The following is a 26,697-nucleotide window of genomic DNA, read 5'->3' as shown; positions in this document are numbered from 1 at the left end:
AGGATGCCATTGTCTCTTGGTAGATGAGTAGTGACCTAAGGACCTGGTTGCTCTAATTGACTTAGGGGTGGAGGAGTCCTGTAAAACTCCCCACCCACACCCATCCTCCGCAGCATCCCTGAGACCCCTTCCTAGAACCTCCAAGTTGGGTTGTGGCCTGCATTTCAGAAAACGCACATTTCAGATACAAGCCAATCCTAGATGAGTTTCCCACTTTACATAACATTTTCGTTTGGAGTTAAAAAGAATTTATCAGAAGAAAATTCACTGGGTGATAAAGCACCTTTTTTACTTAACTGACCTTTGAACATATGAGAACTTCTACCATGTAGGGCTTCATGAGATAAACACTGAACTTAGTTTTGCTTTCATAGTTCTTAAGAGAGTTAAGACCATTGAATTTTAGATTCTAAAAGCACCCCAGAAGTCTTTTAGCCCAAGGCCCTTATTTTACTGCTGAAGACTGAAGCCCAGAAAGGGGAAGTGACCCAGGCATGGACGCCCACTAGTTAATGGCCAAGCTAGGATAGAAACCAGACAAGCCAGCAAGGGGAGCTGCACCCTTTGTACTAAATACCACACTGCCATTGCGAACTTCCTCTCTAACCCAATACCATAGCAATTTCAAAACTGTGGCTGATACTACGAACCTTTTCGTTGCTGACTGAAACTAATGAAACCCAAGGAAAAACTATTTTTGTTTTATTGAAGTATAATTGACACATAATGTTATCTTATTAGTTTCAGGTATACAATGTATTGGTTCAGCCATCTTATACGTTACCCAATACTCAGCACGATAGAAACCCAAGGCAATTCTTTATTTTTCTTTTTAATGTTTTTATTTTTGAGACTGAGAGACAGAGCAAGTGGGGGTGGGGGGTGGGCAGAGAGAGAGACGGATCACAGAATCCAAAGCAGCCTTCAGGCTCTGAGCTGTCAGCACAGAGCCCGACACGGGGCTTGAACTCACGAGCTGTGAGCGAAAGTTGGACACTTAACCGACTAAGCCACCCAGGCACCCCCCGCAAGGCACTTCTTTAGTTGCTCCTTGGCTTCAAGCAGCAGAAGAGAGTAATGGGCAGGGATGTGTTATCTTGGGTAGCATTTAGTGGGATGTAGTCATGAGAGTAGTAGAAGTCAGAAAATTCTATTTCAGTGAAGGTATGACCCGTAGAGGCTTTGTCATCTTCAATCATGTTCCTCTTATATCTTCCCAGAATTTTGATTTCATAAAGTTTTATGTATATTTGAGCACATATTACATTTCTAAGCAATTGTTACCATAGGATATCAGGGATCTTAGGTATCCTCTCCATCCATATCCCCCTACAAATCCCTTGCCAAGCAGTCAACAAGCCTCTCTCAGCCCCTTCTTCCAAGGATAAGTAGCTCTAATTGACCACAAAGCCCATTTCTGTCAGATGTTGGAAGATTCTTCTTTATGTCCAACCCAAATTTACTTCTCTGCACAGTCCTTGTTTTTCTGTCCCCTGAAGCTAAGTCAACCCAACAGCTACTTTAGAAACTTACAGTCATTTGAAAACTGTCTATTCAGTATTTTTTTTCCCTCTGGGCTAGATATTTATATCTTCAAATATTCACCCCTCCCCCCAAAAAGTTTTGATTTTATGACTGTCCAGTGCATTCTCCCTAGTTGAAAAGGAATGCTTTCTTTCTCAAGGACCTTTTAGCATGTAGAATCTCCAACTGAACACAGTGCTCAAGGAGTCATCAGGGTGGATCTATTACCAAACCCATTCAGTGTGTTGTGTCTTCATTTAAAGGCACCTAACAACACCCTTTCACCATTTTTGATGACTTTATCATCCTGCTGACAAATGTTGAACTTGTGATCAGCTGAAATCCATAAGCCACACATCTCTTAACTGTGGTACCAGTACAAGACTTCACACTCTGCCTTTGAATTTCACGCTGCAGCCTTCAGTCTGTTTCCAGTGGAAAAGTCTTCTTTCGGTCCCCATTCAGTCACATATTCTGCCTGCCATATTCTGCCAGGGTGCCATTAATGCCCTCATCAAAGCTTCGAATAGAAGTGTTAACCAGGGGAGGACACAGAGAGCAGGCCTGAGTTTCAGTGCTACAGACATTCTCTGTACGCTTACACCGTCCCCTGCCTTAGGGTTTATATTTCAGCCAGTTATGTCCAACTGATTTTACTGTCCTGCTGTCCGCCCTCTCTCATTTTGTCCATACCATTATCACAAGACACTAGGCATGCAGTGTTCCCATGAATGGGGAAATGAGGTCTGTCCGCAAAGACTTGTTCTTGGTGGAACCGAACGGAGTTTGAGAGGTCATCGCCTCTGTTTCAGAGCACTTCGAAACTATCTTTAATAGCCTGTTACAGAATTTCACTTAAGATCTTACTCATCTGCATCATCTTTCCAGAACTACCCTGTAGAAACCAATATAGGTTTTTCTCTTTGATTAGGTAATTTGCCTACCTATAGTGTTTCACCGTGTCTCCTAATCTCCACAATTATCAAATATTTCTGAGAGCAGATTAGCAGTCTCAACTGAAAGGTTGTTTTAATCTATATCAATATTGTACTTTATTTTAAGAAAACTTAAAAAAAAAGAGAGAGAGAAGAAAAAGAAACTTGAAGAAATTCTCTTTATTTTTTAAAAGTTTTCCTAGCTTTTTGAGATGTTATTGACATCAAACAAAGGTCAGTGTAAGGTATACAACTTGATGATTTAATGCACATGTATATTGCAAAATGACTACCACAATAAGGTTAGTGAACACCTCCATCGTCTCACAATAATGACTTGTGTGCGTGTGCCTGGTGATAACTTTTAAGATCTACTCTTAATGACTTCCAAATATAAAATACAGTATTAATTACTGTCCCCATGCTGTGTATCACACCCCAGAATCTGTTTTTCTTAAAGCAAGAAGTTTGTACCCATTGACCAATATCTCCCCATTTTCCCCAGCTACCACCATTCTGCTCTTCTATTTCTTTGAATTTTTGGTAAAGATTCTACATACAACATATGAAAATATAACAGTATTTGTCTTTTTCTGTCTGACTTAAAGAATTCCCCTAACCATGGATTAGTTACAACAGTTTAAGAATCCTTGAACTCACCGTTTGATATTTCTGCATAAACACAAATGAAAGCCCAGAGGTTTTAAATACAACCCTTAACAACCCGTGAGACGAGTAGTTAGGACATGATGCATGCCCAGATCTCACAGCAGGGAGTCCAAACTAGGTACAGCCCTTCTCCCCCTCTCCACCCCCGCCCCCGACCACACACACCCATACCTGTTTTACTCAAGTCAGGCCCCGTGACCTGGAAACAAGACCCGTCAGTCTGCACTGGACCGTCAAACCCAAAAGATTCCCTTTCTCTGCTTCTAGGACAAAACAAGCCTAGTTCTCTAATTATTTTCCCCTAAAGTATGTGTTTAGCACCCTGGTGTCATGAACTTTTAGTAAATAAAAACAAAAACTTATTGTTTTCCTCACTTTTAAAATATAAAAGCATATTTAAAAGAGACTCTTCGGCGTTATCATAGTTTTACTTTGCTTTCTTCTTAAATAATAGAGGAAAAACCAGGGAGATGCTTTTAATGACAGTCATTTTCATATTTTTTATTGAACTTTTACTGGGGACAACGACACTGTGCTAAACTGTCCATAGTTTGGAAAAGGCATGACCCCTATATTTAAAAAAAAAAAGGAGTATTACCCTTATTTTTTCTCGAGAAAGCAGATTTTCTGGGAGAAAGATAATATTATATATATTAGAAAATAAACAGATGTTCATTCCCTCATTCTGTGTTCTTCTGTGCCTTAGATCCTTTGGGGGTTATGAAATGTGTGTAAGAGTCTCTGATCCTCTGATCCTGTGGGCCTTTGACCTTGGGAGGGTGATAACACAAGTATGTGACCGACTGTAATACAAGGTGGAATTATGAAGTGACCAGAGAAGCAGCTCAGAGAAGGATGAACATAGCCCACCCTTGGGAGACAGCTAAGAAAACCTTCCTGGAAAAGGTGTCATTGAGCTCATATTAGAAGTTTGCATCGGATTTCAGCAGTTAGGGACAGGCTAGGAAGGGCATTGCAGAGCGAGAGAATAAAATGATTAAAAACATATGCAGAACATAAAGGATCTTATGTGCCCAGATTGCCTGATGAGACGGGCCCTTACAGCACCAGCCAGGGCGCCCCGGGTGGAAAGCCCCTCCTCGAAGCCCGGCAACTCCAACCACTGGCTCAGATATTGCACATGAGAGTCCACAGGAAGAGCGAGTTTTCATGTATATTTTTTTACATCCAAATTAAATTAACTCATGGAATTTTCCACCCTTAGGAATTAAAGTAGCTGCTCATGAAGTAATTCAGTTATGTCATTCATACCAAAACAGAAAATACTGGAGCAACCTGGCACTGTTTAAAAGCCAAGACTAGGCCTTGGCCATTTTATATATTTTTTTCAAAATCTGTGGTCGTCGTGTTATTTTAACTTTTATTGTGGCTGTAAATTTTTCAAATCAAAAGTGTCTTAATTGCTTAGAAAATAGAAGTGTAAAATGGGTTCAAAATAAGGAAAGAATTTAGGCATAGCAGCTTTAGGAGTGAAAACCTAAAAAAAAAATAAAATAAAAAGGCAAAAAATTTTAGAAAGCTTGAACGCTGCATTTCTGAAACACGAGGATTCTACCTAATTGGCTGACATTCACAGTTGTGCATAATTATAGCTTCCTCTATATCCATAAATCATCTTACAACTATAAAGTTGAGTTTAACCAAAAGATCTGTCCAATATTAGTTAAATGACATCTTTGGGGAAGCATTGTCCTGATACAATAGCCACATTCATTTTCAAGCAACTAATTGGACTTACTGTCAAAAACCAGGGTATTGCGTTTCCACATTTTAATTTTACATTTGCCTTCTCCCTGGCTTCTGCACATGGACGGGTCTCGTTTGGAGCTGCAAGTGTGTGAAAGTTATTGGGGAATGGTAGTCTCTGGGTAATGTTTCTGTGAGCTGCCCAAATTCTTCCCCCCGTAGTCTAGATGGGAAACAGCTGGGTTTTGTTTAAAAAGCTGTTTTGCGAAATGTCTGAATCTTGAGGTGTAGAACTGAGGTCACCAGTAAAGCAGGTGCTCAGGGACAAGTGAGAAAGACTGGAGGCTGGCTGGCCCTGTAACCTTCTGCGGGGTACTTCCTAGCAGAGGAAAAAGTGAAGTTGGCCCCTTTATTTAGTACACAAACAGATAGAAGCAAGTAATCGCATTAGTGATGCTATTAGGAAGGGAGTATCTTTGAACATAGCCAGCCCTTGAGTGAATAATTAGCTCAGTGTGAAAGGTACCAAAAGGGTTCTTTCCCTCGCAGGGCTTCAAATACAAAGGTCCAAGAGTTTAACTTCCTTTAGATGTTAGAAGCACTTAAATTTCCTCTTTAAGTATACCCACAGTAAAAGAACTACAATTTCAAGTAAGTAGTACCATAACTGCGTATGTCCTCCAAGTCCATGGATACAATCTAAGGGAGGAAAGAAACCTGAATTGGCCAGACCAGTACCCGGGCAGTTTTGAAAACGGCAAAGTAAGAAACATGTGGAATCACTAAAGTCCAGTGCACGGCAGATATCCACCAGTCTGCAGATGAAAGGAAGCAACCTCCTCCCCTGAGAGCTGGGGGTTATTAGCAGCTGTTTATCCAGTCGGGAATAGAGATTAACATTGTAATTTTTTTTTTTTTTTTTAAGAACTAGAAGGGAATTTGTTTGGGAAGTTGGCTCTTCATATCAAGTCACTGTGCATTGCCAAAAAAAACTTCCTTTCTCAGAACTCATGTACGAGAGTTGAGCAATGTTAGGATTCTCTGAGAATCTCTGGATTACCAAAAGTCTATCTCCATTAAATAGAACAGAAGAGGACAGAGAAATGGATGGATGCCTGCCATTGACACATTCCCTTGAACTCTTCCAACGTGAAACAAGCTGGTTGCCTGCCCCTAGCCTGCCCCTAACTGGGGGTGCTCTCCCCTACCCCCACATTCCCCACTGCCCCCCAACTTAATCTTTACCACTCTAAGGCATACCCAAATGGATTTTGTACATACCTACTTCTTGTCAAATGTCTTCTCAGGACATGTTGGGGAAGGAGCGTCGGTCTCAAAAAAACCAACCAACCAAACAAAAAAAGAGTTGGATATTGGTATTTTCCCCCCTGATTTAATGCTACCTTTAATGTCATTTTCTTTTATTAAATCCTTTCTTTTGCTTTTGATCTTATTTATAGCAGAGCCACTGGTCATATGGAAACTATTATTGTATAGCTAGGAGATGAAAGACTTCACTGCAGTTAAATAAGAGTGAATCATTCGGGCCAATAATACACACATACAGTGAGGTACCATTTGCGTCCACAATGCCCCGTGTTGTTCCCTTTGTAGTAAAGCTGTGGAGGTTTATAAAGCGCTTCACAAAAATCTGCTTTTTGTCCAAAATATGTAGTCTGACAACACGAAAACACATTAATATATAGTCCTTAGCTGCTTCTTCATATATCTGTGTAATACCAAAAATAATGCCACTTCTCGATGTAAAAACAGAAACTTTCATTTAAAGGTGAGATGTTATCTCATGGATGTTAAACGTCATCTTTTTTTAAAAATATATTTAGGTAACTTGTGTCAAAATTCTACCCATCATTCAAAGCCTATTTAAGAAGGAAGTCCCTGGTTTCTCAATCTGATATGGTTTTGCCCATCCTTTAAAACCCCACGTAACCTTGAACTCCTTCGTGGCATTCCCTTAAGTTTGTCTTACATGTCTTCAGCATTAAGCTGTAAGAACCTTAAGTAATAGACGTGTCTATCTTTTATGATTTCTCCTACAAATACCTGAATAGTGCCTTGCATACAGTAGACATTTCAGAGGCATTTGCCGAATTAAACAAAAAATGTTTACTTGTGGATAGAAACCCTTAAAATGTGTCTTTGATGATATCAAAACGTTATAGATTTCAGAGATAGTAAAACAGATACATGCCACATGTTTCATCGTTTACTATTTAGGAAGCATCTAATTGCACGTGATAATATTACAATCCTATACAATGTCCTGTATACCTAGTCCTTGCCCTTGGGAGACTTACATCTCAAGACAAGTGTAAGCTTTATGAATGGCAGCCAAACAAAAGCATTGAAGCGAGTGCCCTGCGCTTTAATTAAGCACTATCTGTGAGTGCTTTTCAGGGCAGTGTCCATAATGAATAGTCAGGGGAGAGCCCTGTCCAAGCCCAGCAAGATAGTGAGAGTTCTAGAGACCCAGACAGTCAAGGAGTAGTTGGAATAAGGGGATCTGTGGGACTAATAAAAAAGAAGTGGTCGGTGAGTTGTGCCGAGGAAGCCAGCACTGGGAGGCAGAGCAGGGAGGGCTTGGATCAGGCCTTGCTGATGCAGGAGTGAATGTGGCCAATGGGGAGCCATGGGTAGGTAACTAAAGTTGGAGATTAAGGAACTTGAAAAGAGGAAGGACCTGGAACAAATGGCCCTGTGGTGTCCAGGTGAAGGACACAGATGTACAAGGTACCGATCTTAGACCTGACCCACAGAACAATGACAAGCTGTGCTAGAACCTTGACACGCAGAGGAACAGTTGACGGGCAGCGAATATAGCATTCAGAAAGGGGATATTTAGGAAGTGATGGGGAAGGAGTGTTTCATCGGTTTAGGGAAGCTTGTTACCCTTCCTTTCCAAATATTTTACAATAAGCATGTGTTACTGGGATGATAAGAAATGCATTTAAAAAATGAAGGCCAGTGAGGTGAAGATAAGTCCCTAGGGATGGACCTCCCGGGCTGGCTACAGAGCACGCATTATGTGCAAGCCAGCCCCTCAGTTGTATGCTCTGCAGGTGTGTCTGTGCTCGGGGATCCCGAATCCCAGGCACACATCAGGTGTTCAGTTGTCTTTCCCTTCACTGCAAACAAAAGAAGCCGTGTACAAGTAATCGCAAACTTTCATCATAATCTCTCTGCTAGATGGACTCGGTTCAGCAGACATGGATTAAGTTTAGTTGCCTACCACTTACTTACTAACCTGCTACCTGGGGCAAGAAGGGGTGAAATGGACTCTGTTAACCACCTGCTGAGGTTCTTACTTGGTGGAATGCATCCAGTTACAGTTTCCCCTATAGGAAAGTGTTGTAGAGAATTGGGGGCAGAGGGTGGAGATACAGAGGAGAGAAATGAAACAGTTTTAATAGATGGAACTTATGAGTTAAGAAAAAAAAAGATGAACTGAAATCAGATAACAACCATTTGCATCTCTCGAACTAAATCACAGAATCATTCATTTTAACCATGCTGGTGGACATCAGGGGAGTTTCAGCCTGGCCGATCATGTGACAGGTCAGGCCTGCCAAGGCCGGGGTCATTTACATCAGATTTAAATCCTCTTGAAAATTATTTTATCATCTGGAGAATAAGCATTCAATAAATCTCCAAGAATTGCCCAGTAAGGAATTACCTTAACTTTCAGGCAAAGCATAAACAAAGCTGTGAGGCTGTGAGATTTCTAGGGAAAAAAACAGGTGTTCTCTGGTGTGAGGAAGTCTTCTCCCAATAAACGGCTCTCAAGAATCAAAATCCAAACAGAAGAAGCGAATCCAGATCTGACTTTTCGTGCAAAGTCCTTTAAATGTTTAATCACAGGAATTTTTAAAAAGTAGTCTGATAATTTTTTGAACTGAGAAATATGGAAGTGATATTTGTGGTTGAAGAGTGTCCCAGATGTTAGAACTTTCTCACACAAAGGAGTTGGTTATCAGAGGTGGGTCTTGTTTTCTGCTACATCTCGGGGCCTCCGGTGTTGTTCCTCGCAGTATCCGTCCGGTGCCACCGTTTTGTGAACTTCCGGGTACCCATCTGTGAGCCATTAAAGTTTGCGTGACCACTTCCCACCTCTTTAAAAGATGCACTTCTGGACTAAACAATGTTTTGTACCTTGGAGAAAATAAGTTTTCTTTCCTCTAATATGACAGAGATCTGGCAGGATCCTAGAAACTGAAATCTAGCCCTCCACAACTGTCATGTCTAATTGATATGTCATGGGGAGATTACAGTTCAGACACAAAAACTCTTTTCTGTGTCAGTGGGTGTCTAATTACAGTAAAAGCCCATCAACGTTTGTTTTGTGTTTATGGAAAAACAGGAAGAGGAAGAGAAGAGAGAAAAGTAAAAGTTACCAGGACTCTTTTCTTTGTCCCATTTCCTTGTTTTGTTTCTTCTTTCTAAAAAACACCTATGTCAAAAGACACATTTTGAACCGGATGCCATGAATAACAAGCTTTTCTTTTGATAATACCAAAAAGTTTCTGATAGCATATCTAGTTTTGTATCATTGTCACTTGGTCTAGAAATTAATGACCAGTTTCCTAAAGTTCCCATCCTACACTCTTTTAGAAGGATTATGGAAGAAGAGAAGGAACTGAGGTCTGAAAGCCTGCTTTGAAGCAGTTATCTCTGGAGATAACATTAACAAGGATTGAATAACTGCCAAATGAAATTTAATACATTTTCCCATCCATGAAATAGGCCTCTTAAATACAACAGAATAATTACTTTCACAATACTCCCTGGAAACAAAGAGAGCAGAAACACTGAATGTCTTTTTTGTTTGTGGTGTTTGTTGTTAGCTCAAGGATCAGGATAAGGATATTTACCAGGATGCTGCACGCATCCCCACATTAAAATACCCTTGCCAACAGCCACCTAATTTGAAGCTGCATGTCTTTGAAATCTGTTTATGTTGGAGGAGTTGTGGCAAGTATTAAATTTTGTAATTTAGTTAGACATCTCGGCCGTGGCCTTGGCCATACTTGGTGAACTACGGTGGTTTTTCCCTATGATAAAGAAAAATAAAATGAGTTTCGTATCTATATCTACACACACACACACATGCCCATATATGCACTCTGTTGTAAACAAAAGCTCCAAGAGATAAACCCTTTTTGTCCCTTAACTTTGTTCTCCTCCCATACACACACACACACACACACACACACACACACACACCAATCAAATTATTCAGTGTTGTTATAACTTTTCTGAACTCAAAATCTATTTTAGTCTTACTAGACATTTGCCAATTCGCTTCACTATCTTCAACCTAAGCTCTCTTCTCTGTAAAATGAAGAGTTTGGCCTAACTGGGTTCCAAGTCTCTCAAACTCTTAAAGTTTCTATGCTGTAATTGAAAAGTGCTTCTAATGTATCCATCCTCTCCTTGGAAAGTAAGGTTATTTAAAATTATATGGTGCTTACATTATTCAAAAGAAGTAATGTACTGCTGAAGGTATTTAATTATTCCCAATGATAAATTAACACAGGAGAATTTAAATTAGCCATGTCAGAATTTGAATATAACTTGACCTGAGATGCAGGGTAACTTAGATATTTGTATCTAAGAGCCATGATTTGGGGGGCATGATTTATGGTGGAGTGGGCCTCCATGCTTGGACCACATGATCTTCCCTCCTCTTCTTTTGTAGTTCACTGAACCAGTAATGGGGACACCTAACCCTAGAGTGGGCCATTCAAAGGATGGTTCGTGTCTGCTTCAAAATGTTGAGCTTACCATCAGATGATCTTGGCATTCTGAGCTCAGAAATACTAAGACAGAGAGGGAGTTAGCAACAGGTGCAGAACCTTAAAGAATGTACTGAGATATCATGAAAGGAGAGTTCAGACTATAGTCATGAAGGGACAAATGCCAGAGAGACAGAGGTACCAGCAGAGATACAAGAGAGGCTGGCCCATGAGAGACACGGAGTGGCCTTAGGTCCTGGGTGTTCTCTGGGCTCAAAACCTAAATTACAGATATCATGAAAAATCTCCTTTTTCTTGAGAGACTTACTATGAAAACCGCCACACTAAAGTGATCAGTGTGCAAAAATCCCACAGAGAATCTCTAAGCTTCATGAGGTCATCTAAGTTATTTACCATCCCATCCCTAGCACCCCCTGGAGTGACAAGCATGAAGTAGATGAGTAAATATTTCTTGAATTAATAAATGTACTCTTTGATCAATCAATTAACACTTACTGTATAATTTTTAGATTTTAATTTTGTCTTTTACATTTAGCATAAATATATCTAAAACCACATTGTGTGTAACTAAGAAGACTATTCTTAAAGATTGCAAAAAATAAAATTTCCTATCAATATTGATAAAATTAACTACTTTCTTAGACTGCCTTTTAACTTTAAACTCTTGCTTACCTAGATGAAAACGTTATGAAAATAGGGCTTTAATGAAGTACAGATTTTCTAAAAGTAGGTACCATCCTTAGAGTCTATTTGTAGGTTGAAGGAATCTGCTTTTTTCTAGTTATATTCTTACCTATTTATTATTTGGAAGGTGGTCAAGCCTTGACCCTTGTATTCTGTACATATTGGCTCCTCCTTCTATTTATGAGCTATTCCAGTGATGGATTGTGTTGACCATCCACTATCATTCTTGCCTTGTCTCTTATGTGACCAAAAATAATGTTTCTGAAAGAGAAGTAAATGGGGTTAGGACATGCTGTCTGTGGCCAAGGAAACAAACAAAGCAAAGTTAATTCTTCAGAATACTATTGCATGGCCACAGGCAATGGAATTGATCCCGGAGAATCAAGCTCATTACCACAAGGATCTCGACCCATCATCATTCATTCATTTGACCTGGAATGTGCATAGTTTACAAAGGCAGCCTTAAATCATCAAGAGCAACTTTGTTCCCAACTTCCTTTGTGGAAAATGATTGGTATATTATTTGAGATGATCTGTGGAAAATATATAAAGTTAGTTAACATGTATGGCTAAAATACAAACAAATACAGTTGTAACAACTGTCTTCTCAACATATTTATAAAATCATTTAAGATTTCACTGTCATTGTGTAGGAGGAAAGATTTAAAATCAAATGCACGTGAACAAAATAGAGACAAAGAGTACAAAGATGATCTTAAATGAAGGTAGCTTGTGTTCTGAGGGGTTTTGAACTATATAGACTTTTATGTGGTATGCAAGGATTTGCAGATATTTTCACATAATATCTATAATTGTTAAGTACCTATTATGTACCAGTTGTTTTGCCTATTACCACCCTTTGCAGTAAACATGGGACTCATTCTCTATAACCTAGTGTTAATTTCTTCAGTTTGTATTTGAATACCTTACCCATGGTTACACAGCTAACAAAGAAACCAGTTACAGTTAAAATCTAGATATTGTTGATTCTCATCATTGTACTGTCTTTACTCAGTCTTTCATAATAGTTGAGGCAAGGAAAATACAAAGATAATTGGTTGTGGGCTCTTTTTTGCTCTTGTAAAAACTAATCTGAATGTGAACTAGAAGGGAGAAAAGAAGCACAGGATCAATATCTGAATATATTTTAAGTAAAAATCAAAACCCTAACCTTAAATTACATCACAGATGCCTACAAAGAAGGCTTGAGGGTTTTAATAGAATGCCTAACGTAAAAGCGTTTACATCTTTGCTATGCTCAAACCTGGGGTTACCTTCAGTGACTCCAATTTAGAATCACCTTCTGTGGAAGTTTAAGAGATTAAATCCATTGGAAATACCAATAAATATGAATCAGCACTAAGGTAATTATTTGGGTTAACATTGATTGACAGACTTCAAGAGCTACCATTTGATCAAGGCCTGTAAAATGCACGCATACAAGTTGACATCTTAGATTGGAGGGATAATCATCCATTGAATCAGTCTTGTAAATGCACAAACATAAAAACGGCAAATCAAAACCTGAATGGAAAATAGCTATCACCTTTTTGTTTGGAATAAATATGAAAACATACCAAAAGTGAAAAATGGTTTGGAAGCGTCAAGTGGGCCTGGCCTGCCTGGAAAGACGGGGCGCTGGTCACCGGGGGAAAGACGCCAGTGGCATGGCAGTGGTGTTAAACACGTGAAGGGGACTTACACTTACTCCATGAAACTCCCGAAGTTGAAACCAGAACCAGTGGATGGAATACACAAGGAGGCCAACTTGTGATGAAAATGGAATGGCACGGGCTGCTGTGGGAGGTAATCGAGGTCTCCTTACATTCGAAGCACCTTCCTAGAACCTAATAACCACCATTCAGAACATTCTGGGAAGGGACACAGGCACACAGGTGGCTGACATCCCTGGACTCTTAGCTACAGCATTCACTTATGCGTCCCGATGCCCATGAGTCTTTAAATCCTTTTATTCTTGCTATATTTTGAATCTGAGCAATTAGTATGATTTATGTGGTCCCTCCCCCTCCCCCCTGAGTTATTTCCTTCTGTACTGTTTTGGATTATGTAACGGTGATACTTCATATCAGGTTGCTTTTAGATAGCGTGTGCTTCATTCGGTTCTGTGAACTTGGTTGTTGTCGGTTCAGATTCTGATTGTCGTTGCTTTCTTTGGAGATACTCTTTTAAAACATTTGGCAGCAAATGAGTGAAGATTCTGCTTTGTGGGCTTTTTGGTTTTGGATGGGGAAAAAATTAAACTTTTTGATTCATAACAGTAAAAATTCAGAGGTAAATATTTTTAGGGTCAGACCCACGATCCTGCATACATTGTTCGCCTGACAATAGGCGGAGAGCCTAACTACTTGAAAATGCAAACAAAAATGTAAGCTACTCATGTTCCTCTTGGTTTGCAAATGCTGAATGGTTTTGCTTTAAGGCACATGCCATAAAGTCAGCAATTGCTGTCTCGTTGTCACTGGTGCAACATCTCCGGACCCTCGAGTAGGCAGTAGTAGTTACTAAAATGCTCAGCAGTGTTTCTTCCAGACCAAGTCATCATGCTGTATTCTGTAATTTTATTCATGGAAACGTAAAGAGTGTTTACAGTGCGGTATCTTTCTAGGATCAGAATAGTGGGAGGAAAAATGGAAAAATGTCCAAACCTCTTTGCATGGCAATGATGGCATTACTGGTGTGTTTAATAAAACCTTTATTGGTACATTTTCCGGTGTGGTGGCATTGGCAGAGACGGTCCCCCTTTGGATTTGGAGCTCAGCAGCTGATGAAATACAGTAAACATTAATCTGGGATGGGCTGCCAGTTTTGGAAAGCCAGGTGACATTTTATTATATTTGTACCGAGCAGGGGCTGTGTCCCATACTGCCGTAGCTTCCGCTGTCAGAGGCTTAGCTGGCATTATGGAAAAAAAAATGGCAGGCCTGAGAATCTTATCCCCTGAAATGAAAGTCGAATGCCAAATTGAAATTCCTGTAGGATTTCCGATAGCAATGGGGGAATTGAGAAGCCCACAATTAAGCATATGGGCATTAAGATAATTGTCAGATCTGTTGGCGGACATGATAGAAGACAGATGGGTACGAATCAGTGCGCTCCACTGCAGCACCCTGGGAGACAATTTGACGTTTTACCTGCCTGAGCTACTCTGCCATATTTGTCACTGAATGTACAGCACGGCATCTTACTGAGTGTGAAGTGTTTTGCAGGGTTCTGTAGGTGCGTGTGCGGTCCTTCAGCGCCCTCTAGTGAAAGGCATTTGGGAGTCTTGTTTTTCAAAGGCCCGTGTTCCTTCGGCTGGTCCTTGCTGCCCCTGGAAATAAACTCTACGGTTCCTCTCCCCCTTTCAGGTTGGGGCCCATCGTGAAGACGGTGTGGCCCTGAGAGGCAGCCATTCTCTTGTGCCAAACCAGGTTCCAGTTCCACAGCTTCCTGTCCAGTCTGCAACTTCCCCGGATTTGAACCCACCCCAGGACCCTTACAGAGGTAGGTCTGCCTCCGAAGGCCCTTCCGACCTCACTTAGACAATAGTGAATCCAGTGTTGATCCCAAGCTTACTTGGCATACACTCCTCAGGAAGCACTGGCAGAAAACCAAGAATCAAATTTGGTACAAAAATGGTAAGCAAATGGGAAAGCAGTTAGAACGTAGCCAGCTAATTGTGTTTCTTCAGTAACTGTTTTCCTCAAACATCCTCTGAAATCCTGGTCCTATTTCAGCAGGGAATGAGACAACAGACTGATGAGAGGAAATTTTATTTTAGCTATTTCCACATTTTACTCATTCAGGTCCTCTAATGTGGTTAGTTGTAGCCTGAAAATGATATTTCCAAATGAATAGGAAGGAAGGAAATTGTTTTTGTCGTTTAAGATGGAAGGAAATGTAGGTACATTTAAAAACTGGAACTTGGTGGAATGGTTTTCACTTTTCGTCTCGCCCCATAATGATTGCCTCAAACCACGGACCCCACTCAGCTTTTCATGACCCCAGGAAGTTATACCACAGGAGCCAGACCTGGGTTCCATGCTCCCTGTGCAACTGGCTGGCCCGGTGACTGGCAGACACTTAAATTCTCATCACCCACCCCACTCCATGTTTAGAGGAAAGGTGATAACACTGCCACGGGAATATGCATAGGCTTTTTACCACTGGCTAAACATTGTACAAATTGAGTGTTAATTATTTGTGTGTGTGGGGGGGTGAGTGGGTGTGTGTATGGAGAGGTATGGAGAGAGAGAGAGAGAGAGAGAGAGAGAGAGAGAGTCAGTGCTTCTTAAACTTGAGTGTATATAAGCGTGACTTGAGGACCTTGTTGAAGTGCAGATTCTGATTCAGTAGGTCTGAAATTCTGCATCTCTGATGGGCTCCAGTGATAAGGATGCTTCTGGACCACAGACCAATTTTGAGTGACTACACAAATTACAAACAGAGGAGAATACCCAATAGACATGCTTATACCTTAGAAATAAGTGGATACATGAGGGTCACGTTTTAAAATGTATTGTGATCTTGAAAGTTGAACAGTGATAAAGCTAAAAATTTCTTCAGTGAGCAGCAAACTGCTTTCCATATGTACCATTTTTAAATGCTGATTACTCCTTGAGGATAAGAGACACCTAATTTCAGAATATCATTAGGGTATCTATTGAAGTCTTGACTGCACATATTTAGCGTACTCCCTGGGAATTATATTTTAAGGATATTTTTCTATTAAATCATTGCATATGGAAGAAACTCAATATAATAGCTGATATTTACTTGGGTTCTTAATCAGAACATTGCGGTGTGTGATTTTCATGATTATGATTTTCATTGCAATTAAGTTGATGTTTTGTAGACAGTGAAATTACCATCTACTCCAAAAGATTGCAAAATAGAATTTAACCTCAGAGCCAATGCAGGGAAAACTTGCTTCCACAGGTGCATTTTTGAAACTTCACCAGATCGCATGGAAACAAATGCGGCAGAAGGATCACAGTTCAACAGCATGAACTGTATGGCTGGCAGCTCGCGGTCTGCAGTGTGTGTGCGTGTGTGTGTGTGTGTGTGTGTGTGTGTGTGTGCGCGCATCTAGTGTTTGGCAGAAACATCACCTGCTCTCTCTCTCTCTCTTCCGCTAGGCATGCCGCCAGGATTGCAGGGCCAGAGCGTCTCTTCCGGCAGCTCTGAGATCAAATCCGACGACGAGGGGGATGAGAACCTGCAAGACACGAAATCTTCCGAGGACAAGAAGTTAGATGACGACAAGAAGGATATCAAATCGATTACTAGGTCAAGATCTAGGTAACAGTATATGATACTGTCGCTTCATTTAATTCCTTTATTGGACTTTGATGAAGTGAACAGAACAGGAAGAAACTATTCAGTTTTTTCCTGGCAGGTAAATCGACAGCTGAAAAGAAAATTAAAGGCCTGCTCTAGAGCTACCGAAGTATCGTTTGAGATACTGGTACTCTAGTGAAGCCTACAGTGTCTTTGCATTTGTGAATTTGGACGCAGTGCTAATTACACACGGTAAAAACCATTTGTAACTGATTCAAGTGCAAACGGTTGATTTTTAAAATGATGCATATTCTGCAAATTTGGTCCGAAATGATCTTTCCAAAATATTTCTAAAAAAGAGATCTTAGCCGTGTTAAAAACTCCATTGAGGTATATGCAACTATGACTTTTTTCTGATCTTGAACGTGAGAATATACTGATTTCCCAGCTTTATCTTAAATATGTTGATCTATCTAATAATAATACCTAAACTGCTCGCTTTTTTCTCCCAGATACTCCCTTCTACAGAAAATACAACTGCAGGAAAATAGCTTCTGGTTGGTTTTCTTAAATATCCAATATCTTTAAATTAGAGTCTTTCTCGTGGAATGTTAACTCTAGTCTGACGATCAGATGGTTTTCGAACACCGTGGCACCCCTGTTCTTTGCTTTAGTTCCCTTGGGTTGTTTTCATTTGTAAATTAAATAAATTGTACCATGACTACACTTCCCCCTTTTAGAAGCTGTCATTCTCAGGGTTAGAGCTAATGCCCTTTAGGAATTAAGAACATGCCACTTTCTCATAATCGCCTTTATAATCATTGGGATAAATTGTAGGACACCCCCTGCTAAAATTTCCAGAAAGTGGTACAAGCTTCTTACCCCTTACCTCCCACCATCACTACAGAGTCTCCTGACTCTTGGCCACATTGGTGAAATTTCAAGGAGGGGCTTTCGCATCCCTACCGTCTTCTCTGCCACTCCCGTCAGTTCTCAGTAATTCAACTAGTGGCCGTGACTTAGGCATATTAGTAGATTCTTGGAAGTTTCCGTACAACGTTTCACTTGCTGTTAAGAACCTTCTTATTGAAAGGGTTATTCTTGTGACGTTTACCTAATGCCTCCCAAACTGGGATGTGAGACAATGCTAGGTAGTTTTATTTGCAAAACCAACCTATTTACTATTTATAAGTGAATAATCGGGCCTAATTAGTTACTAGCCTGAATACCTTTGGAAAACAAGTTCCCACTTTCAGACCCACTCTGTGAAAGCTGTGACACCTGTGTGATGTTTAAAAGTGTTATTCAAAATTTTAACTTCAGGGAAGGGCCACCACAGACTTGGCTGTGTTCTCTTTTCACTTGTTACAACCTGTTTGTGTAGTGGAATGTGGACGTGAATTAACGGTTACCTTGACTTGGCTGCCATCAGCAGAAGTTAGGCGTGGTGGGGAGGAGGGTTCAGCAGAAGTGAGGAGGCTTAGATGACACTGAAAGAGAGCCATTTCCCACAGGTTCAGTCCAGTTGTGTGTTCACCAGCACACATCTATGGCAGACGGTCCCATCTGGCAGGGAGTATATGACCCATAGGGAGATGAGCCAAGTCTTAAGGCATCTTTCTTTGGTGTCTTCCTCTTCCCCTCCCTTACAAGTGTTGTTGGCTTACATACATCATCTGTATTTGCAACATGTGCTTGCAACCCAAAGAATCCCACTCCCATTTGTGATTGATTGGAGCTTCTCAGCTATAATTGGTCCTTATTGCAATTTGGAAGCTACCCAGAGATTCTCCAAACTGGGAGATTCAGAGCCACGCATGTTAAGCCAACATTCATTAAGTGTACATTAAATTGACTAGATAACTTACCCCATGTTCTCCTGCTCTGAAATATTGTGATTAACACCTTTATTCTGTGAACATTTCAGATTTGTAGAATTTTAAAGTAGAGGTTAACCATCATGGTCATTTAGATGAATGCTTGGACCTCCAGGTTAACATCCTTACAGATGGTCACCTCCATATTGTTCCATATAATGAGGAGCCTATTATTTTTTCAGTGAAGTTGACCTCACTTTTTATACCTCTTATGACATCTCTTATACCCAAAAAGCTTCTTGCTCATGTTAACTCAAACTATAACACTCAGAGGCATGACAGCCAGAAACAGACAGAAGGAATATTGCCTTTCCAGACTACACTGGATCCAACCATGCCTTTGCTATGAAATGTGATATTTTGGTTCTAACCATCAGAGATTAGCTTTTGGGCTTCATTTTTGACTCATGATGAGGTCATGGTCATTTATAACCAGTAGCTGTTTGGTATTTAGTCCATCTTACTTTGTTTGCTTTGCACAGTGCGTGTCAACTCAGATTTTCCCAACTTGTTTTGGGGGCTCACAAATGTCCATGATGTTAAAAGCCATGGAGATCATGGTTTTTCTAGCCTTTTTATTTAACACATGGAGAAAATGAGACTCAGATACATCAAGTGGAGTAGCCATGCCTTCAGAGCTAGTTATTAGTGAAACGTGGACAAAATTCTCTGTCTGCACTCTCATTGCTCTGGTGTCTTGAATGTAGGGCCTTCTTACTCCTGTTTCAGCTGTATCGTGTTCATTCTGACCTGTCCGAGTCTTTTCTCAAGCACTTGTTTTCCTCAGGTTCCAGATGTCACAGTATGAAAGTTAAAAACGACAGCACACACACCTTCAGTCTGTGTAAAACGCTCTGCTTTGTGGCCATGCAGACTAGCCTCAAGGCTAAGTTGACCGTGGCCTTGCTTGGCAGAGTGTAGCCTCGTTGATAAAAAGCCGTGCTTGCCCTTTACCCCCTACATCAGCATGGGCACACAGTGGGCCCTAACTTTAACCCCTCTGGTTTTGTTTGGGTTGAATGTCTGGGAGAAACGGAATGTCTCGTGTATGGATTGTCACAGCCATCTATAGCAGTCCCAAGTTCAAGTGGATGTAAAATCCTGCCGAGGACAACAGCTGAAGATGGACACATCCCCAGAAAACTCTGGAAGAAAACAAAACCAATTTAGAGACTTTCTTTGTCCCCACACCATTAGAAAATGTCGCATCCCTTTTGTCCCCCAGCAATAACGATGACGAGGACCTGACACCGGAGCAGAAGGCAGAGCGTGAGAAGGAGCGGAGGATGGCCAACAATGCCCGCGAGCGCCTGCGCGTCCGCGACATCAACGAGGCTTTCAAGGAGCTCGGCCGCATGGTGCAGCTCCACCTCAAGAGTGACAAGCCCCAGACCAAGCTCCTGATCCTCCACCAGGCCGTGGCCGTCATCCTCAGCCTGGAGCAGCAAGTCCGAGGTCAGTGCCCCCGCCACCTCCTCGTAGGGGTCACGGCAGCCTGCGGCTGCAGGGAGTAGGGATCGACTTGCCGGCCTGGAGCGGGAGCAGAGAAGCAGCCCCATAAGCATGGTTCAGAGTCACGGGGTCAAGTGCAGATCACCTCTGAATCTGTAAGGCAGCCCCCCTTTCTCCCATGGCTAAGGTACAGGACGCTCTTACAAGCAAGACGGCACCACAGTGCTTTCGTACGTACTCTCAGGAATCCACGTTTGGTATGTTTGTTTTACCAGCTTTCTTATCCTGTGAAGCCGTCCAGCTTGTACTGGTGACCCACCAAATGCATGGCTATAGCGTGCCTTTGCTGGCTCTTCCTCTCGCTGGGTGACGTGGAAACCCCGATAGAGGGTCAGCAGACGAGAGCGCATTACTGCCCTCTACCAGAAGCCGTGGGCACTAACCACATTCTCGGCTTCACTCTTCCAGAGAGGAATCTGAATCCGAAAGCCGCGTGTCTGAAAAGAAGGGAGGAAGAGAAGGTGTCCTCAGAACCTCCCCCGCTCTCCTTGGCGGGCCCGCACCCTGGAATGGGAGACGCGTCAAACCACATGGGACAGATGTAAAAGGGCAAGTGTGCTCTCTGCCATTTCGGAAATCCCTTCCTTTGTCGCTCTCCTCCCCGAGGCATCAGCCATAAACGTCAACATTCGCCCCAGTTAACAAATTTTTCCCCTTTGGGGAAAAAAAACCAGTTTAAAAATAAAACGTTTACTTCCTCTGTTTTAGGTGTATGAATTAATTTTCCTCTCTTTTTCCCTTCTCAGGTCCAAGTTGCCACATTGCTTCATTAATACAAGAGACCACTTCCTTAACAGCTGTATTATCTTAAACCCACATAAACACTTCTCCTTAACCCCTTTTTTTGTAATATAAGACAAGTCTGAGTAGTTATGAATCGCAGACGCAAGAGGTTTCAGCATTCCCAATGATCAGAAAACCGAAAAAACAAACAAAAAAAAAAAAAAAGAAAGAAAAAAGTGCAACTTGAGGGGTGACCCTCTAACATATCATTCAGAATGTGCAAAGCGGTGTGTGCAGGCTGAGACGCAGCCCAGAGACTGAATGGCAATCTTTCCACACTGTGGAACAATGCATTTGTGCCTAAACTTCTTTTGGAAAAAAAAAAATATAATTAATTTGTAAGTCTGAAAAAAATATTTAATTTAAAAAATTGTAAACTTGCAATAATGAAAAAGTGTACTTCTGAAGACAACTACATGAACGTTTTTGTTGGTATTCAAGTCAGCTAGTGTTTATTATTACCGGATATCGAATAAGGGAAGCTCGGCTGCCCTCGTAACAAAACCAGCAAACGTCCTGATGACAACAAAGTGATGACATTAGCCATTCCTTAGGGTAGGAGGAACAGATGGATCTTATAGACCTATGACAAATATATATATAAATATATATATAAATATATATTAAAAATTTAGTGACTATGGTAAGCTTTTGTTCATTTGTTTCAGACTTTTTTCTCCTGTAAAAAAATAGTACTGATTAACTTTTTTAAAAGAAAGATTTTACTGTAAATACGGATTCTTTTTCTTTTTTTCTTTTTTCTTTCCTTTTCTTTCCTTTTTTTTTTTTTCTTTTTTTTTTTTTTTTTTTTGGTCTTTCTGTCCCTTTCCCTGGTTTGTTATTGTAACCTGTAGTGCCGACTCTGCTTCTGGAGAGGTGACGCAGGATAAAATGCTGACCCTGATGTTGTTTTTCATTCATAAATAAGTAGAAAGTTGTTTCTCCAGTCTTTTGGGAACACAGGACTTAAAAGTCACATCATGTGTAGATATTACAAGCAGCATTACCAAGACATGGCAAAAAGAGTTTGTCTGAACTGTAATGTTGCGTTTGTGACCCTATTCTGGGATTTTCAGAGGTACAAGGTTAGAATGCTACAATGTTACCACTGTGCCTTCCAATGTTTATATCATCGGAAACATAACATAATCAAAGTGGCTGTGATTTAACAAAATGATTAAGGTGTTACCTACATGTGTAGCCGAAGTAGTGTGCAGTGAGGCGTTTCTGAATACATGGTCAGATTTTTGGAAAAAAAAAAAAAAACAAAACAAAAAAAAAAAAACAAGTAAAGTTCAAAAACCATCAAATGAGAAAATTGCAAGTAGTGTGACAGAGCTGATTGATTTTGTTGCTTTCTTGATTTTTTGTTTTCAAAATGGGTTTACTAAGATGTAGATGACTTAACTGCCTCCTCCTTCGTCTGAAAAAATGCCAATATTCAATCATCATGCAGCATTATAACAAGCCTTATAAGTCCTAAAGCATTAAGTTGCACTTTCTTGAGGAGGGGTAGTGCAGTATTTCTCTGGCCAGTATGAATGAAGTTTATACTTAACATATTTGATAGAAACATAGATCAAGCTATGGCACAGCAACTCATCAGATAGCTAGCTTTGACGTCTGGGCACAATTGAACCAACTTCCATCGTGAATCTTTATAATGATTGACTTTGGTGTATAGTGTGCAGTAAACAAATAGTGCTCCTAGTTAAGTACTTGTCAGCATCCTTTTGTCTCTAACTCGTTTCTATTTTTACAGCCACACAATCTTGGCATGTATTAAGAAAAAAAAAAATCCCTGTTCAAGTAGTTTTTCCACCTATCAGCACTGAGTAAATGCCATAAATCCATCGAAATGGTCTAAATGTTCCATCTGTTCTCCTGTTTTGCCAGTTATATAGTAATGAAATACATTTGTAAATTTTATGCAACAAATGGCAAACGTATCATTATTTTGAAATCGTGTATGTAAAAGTTATATTTTTACATGTAGACTCTTGTTATTATGTGTTTTAATACATTGTATCAGTTTTTGTTGTTTTTTTTTTTAAACTGTGTGGTTTAAAAAACGTCTCATTTAAATGAAATAGTGAGCTACAAGAATCTGAATTTTATGTTCATTTCCGAAAATGTAAGAACAAATAAGATAGTTACCACGTGGTCATCTTTTACAAACCCATAAACATTTTGATTAGCTGTGTGTGTGTTGAAAACTGTAAATATGTTCAGTAGCGATAAAACTAAAATACTTTGATTTGTTGATAAGTTCCTAAAATGTGGAGGTGGATTAAAAACTTAGGAGAATAGCAGAAATCAAACTTCATGAAGTTATGTTGAGACTTTCCTGTGAAATGTACGAACAAAGGGGCTCAAAGAAGGGCACGGAAGACAACATTGTATACTCTCCCCTCCTCCTGAACAATGGCAACCATGTGTACTTGTTCCCTCAGTATGTTCAAGATTTCCTTTTAGTGGTACATTCTGTACTCATTTTGTATAGTCTACCAAGGCGGGTATCCCTAGGAACAATATTATATAGGAAGCAGGTATACTCTGATCACATTCAGGATAAGTGTACAGAAGAAAATACGGTGTTTACTCTTTAGGGAACTGGAAATACTCCCTGCATTGATGTACATTTTAAGAATGGCACTTTTGATACGTGTTATCATAAAGGTGCTTAATAGAGCTGATTTAAAGTTTTTCAAACCTGTAAGCAAAGCAAAAAATTAAATTGTAGTTGATTATTTTTTAAATTGGTGCTTTATATTTTGTTCTCAAACAGAGTTAAAAGCTGCAATTTATTGTTCACCAGCTTTGATGTATTCATTACTCAGTAATGTAATACCTCTATTGTTGAATTCCCTTTGGAAATAGGCGAAAAACTTTCTAATGGCCACCAAAAGCTGCTCACTACTTTTTGCTTGGTGGAGAGACAGGATCTGCACCTATACCTATTAATTGGGTTGTATCCCCATTTAAAAAAAAAAAAAGGTGAAAGGGAATGTGGCCTTTTTAGTGTGTTTTTTCTTGTCGTTGTTTTGTAATTATCAAACCCAGGTAAGATATTGGTATCCTGCGCTGGATTTTCGAATGAAATTTAGCAGAAGACAGTTAGGATGAAAGTACTATACAGAATTTCACAAGGGTCCATACTATACCGCATACCTGATGCTACTTAGGCTGGGAATCTGTTGGAGAGACTTGGACTTTGAAAGCAACTTGGAATAGTTGATCCACCTCCACATTCAAGTAATTTATGAATATGCAGAATAGGGATCTGTTCATCTAGACACTTTTACCATTTGTCTTCTGTGTATAGCTGCAAGGAACACTAATGTTTATACAACTGTCAGTCCACCCAGTAACACAACTGGTTCTGATTCAGTCTTCCGATTCCTTTCTGTTTTTCGCTTTTTCCTACTTCTTGGTTGTTGTTTTTGTTTTTTGTTTTTTGTTTTTTTGTTTTTTTATTCGTGATCTTTATTTTGATGAGGGGTTGGGGGGTGGGGAGGGAGTTGAACCAAGACTCGGGGTTAAGAGGATTTTCGTCTTGGATCCAACAGGCAGAATATGATCTGTGTCCAAAAGTGAACTTGAGTCAGGAATGAAACCATTTCAGCATAAACAAGCACAAAAATTTAGTCTGCTGGCTGACTGGAAACAAAAAAAAAAAACAAAAAAAACAAAAAAAAAAACACAAAACAAAACAAAACAAAAAGGTCAAGATGGAATATGATGAATTCCAACACAATGGGGCACCAAGGCCTTTAGGCCTCTCTTTTTATTTTGCTTTGGTTTTGTTTGTTTTTCTTTAGAGACATGCTCTTTCTCATGGGACTTGAAGTGGATTCATCTTCGTGCCGTGCTGGTTTTGCCATCCTCATTTCAAGTATTATAGACATATGTAATGGTGAAAATATATGAACTGTGGCCTTTTTCATTCTTGTTACTTGTGATGCAATTAAGTGAAGATAAGAAAAAAAAAGCAGAGATTTACCATGTATCAGTGCCTGGCTTTTTGTTATAAAGCTTTGTTTGTCTAGTGCTCTTTTTGCTATAAAATAGAGTGTAGTACACCCTAGTAGGAAAAAAAAAACTAAATTTAAAAATAAAAAAAATATATTTGGCTTATTTTTCGCAGGAGCAATCCTTTTATACCATGAATATTACAAAAAAAAATTGTCAGATTCTGAATATTTCTTCTTTGTAGATTTTTGGAATCATTATGAGTAAAAGTTTGTTACTTTATTTTACTATTTAAAAGATGTTATTTTACCATGTGTTACTGAGATGAAACTGTATGGTAGCTTTTTTGTTTTTTTGTTTTTTTTGTTTTTGTTTTTGTTTTTGTTTTTGTTTTTTAGTTGTAGGTCGCAGCGGGGAAATTTTTTGCGACTGTACACATAGCTGCAGCATTAAAAACTAAAAAAAAAAAAATTGTTAAAAAAAAAGGGAAAACATTTCAAAAAAAAAAAAAAAAGATAAACAGTTACACCTTGTTTTCAATGTGTGGCTGAGTGCCTCGATTTTTTCATGTTTTTGGTGTATTTCTGATTTGTAGAAGTGTCCAAACAGGTTGTGTGCTGGAGTTCCTTCAAGACAAAAACAAACCCAGCTTGGTCTAGGCCATTACCTGTTTCCCATCTGTAGTTATTCGATGAAGTCATGTACATGACCGTTCTGTAGCAATAAATGTGCCATTTTTATAAACTGTTTCTGACACTTGTTTCATTTCATTTTGCATTGTCCATATAGCTCTGATTCTCTTCTGTCAGTAAAACCACATCTATATTTCATTTTCCAAGTGTTGGAGGTATTGACAGCTTAACAAACAAAACATACAAAATTTTTTTTTACAAAAACAAATTGAAAAGCAAAGCACATGATTGACCAAGGAAGAGATGCCCTTAATGAAAATGGAACGGGATGCATGCAAAACAAAAAGAAAACTGTCTAGAGGATTAACTAATTGGAGGAATATAATTAATGTGCGTGTAACACTGAAGCTATGCATTTGAAGAGCTCTGAACTGCGCCACTGTTTTCGGTTACGCTGCAGCTTGCTAAGTCAAGTCAGCCTTAACCATTTGGATCAGTTGGTCAACTGTCTGGCAGAACCTTCTCAGCTAGATCTTTTCAGTTAAAAATCTAAGATTTATTTTGTATCACTTTGTTAAGAGCTGGATATTGTTAACCACAATTAATATTACACTGTATTTATACTTTCTCAAACTATACCCACCCCATCACTTCTGGTTGACTCTGTTGACTATGAATCCAGATGTAAACAACCAGATGTTTTTTTTTTTTTTCTAACTTGTACAAACTGACGCGTGTCACCTATGATGGGAGGGAAAAAAATGTACAGATTAAAATTATTCAGTGTTATGTACTGTAAGTTAATATTTTTGTAGAATGGACATCGATCTACTTTGCAAGACTTGGAGGCTGTTTCAACATTGCATTGTAGAAATGTAAAGTAATGTATGCAATGGAAAGGAAAGCCTGTGGTAGATGAGCACTTCATAACAGAATGTTCTGAGCGAGTACGTGGTATTTGGGGATGTCTCCATATTGCTCTTGTATTCTTTCTGATGGAGTTTAGTGACTAGTTTACCTAAAGGAAAATGTTATAACGCCATTTGGTTCACATGTGAAGTGCCCTCCATAGCCAAATGTTGGGATTTTTTTCTTTTTGGTTGGATTGTTTGCAGATATTTAAATTTTATGAAATTTCCAAAGATTTTGGTTGATAACCCCTTTTTTCTTCCCAATGATTTGAGATGTTCTTATGTTCTTACTGTGTGTTTTAAATATATATAAAAGAGCCACAAGCATTTAGTCTTTTAGTTATTATATTTGACCATATAACTAAAAAGGGGGAAAATGAGCTTGGGCACCCACTTCAGTGTCTGTTGTATAGTCTATTAACATGATGTTTTACTTA

The 26,697-nt window shown here is 39.7% G+C and overlaps 1 protein-coding gene across 50 annotated transcripts in view; it reads left to right on the top strand.

The window, feature by feature from the left end:
- The window catches only part of TCF4 (transcription factor 4), a 356,138-nt gene extending 330,677 nt beyond the window's left edge, over positions 1–25,461 (top strand). For 17 of the 50 annotated variants that reach the window (XM_045456825.1, XM_045456818.1, XM_045456815.1 and 14 more), the window contains 6 exons: positions 14,662–14,797; positions 16,432–16,594; positions 17,086–17,130; positions 19,676–19,905; positions 20,371–20,511; positions 20,709–25,461. In XM_045456825.1, coding sequence (XP_045312781.1) covers positions 14,662–14,797; positions 16,432–16,594; positions 17,086–17,130; positions 19,676–19,905; positions 20,371–20,507 — 711 coding nt within the window. In that variant the 3' untranslated portion in view covers positions 20,508–20,511; positions 20,709–25,461. Of the gene's footprint in view, positions 1–14,661; positions 14,798–16,431; positions 16,595–17,085; positions 17,131–19,675; positions 19,906–20,370 lie in introns of all 50 variants that reach the window. The other 33 variants (XM_045456831.1, XM_045456828.1, XM_045456855.1 and 30 more) reach the window with 4 other exon arrangements.
- Positions 25,462–26,697: the final 1,236 nt, after the last annotated feature.

This window comes from Leopardus geoffroyi, chromosome D3, assembly GCF_018350155.1.
Source record: "Leopardus geoffroyi isolate Oge1 chromosome D3, O.geoffroyi_Oge1_pat1.0, whole genome shotgun sequence".
Taxonomy (NCBI): Eukaryota; Metazoa; Chordata; class Mammalia; order Carnivora; family Felidae; genus Leopardus; species Leopardus geoffroyi.
The sequence above is the reverse complement of the archived record's forward strand: the minus strand, read 5'-3'. Positions and strand labels throughout refer to the sequence as shown.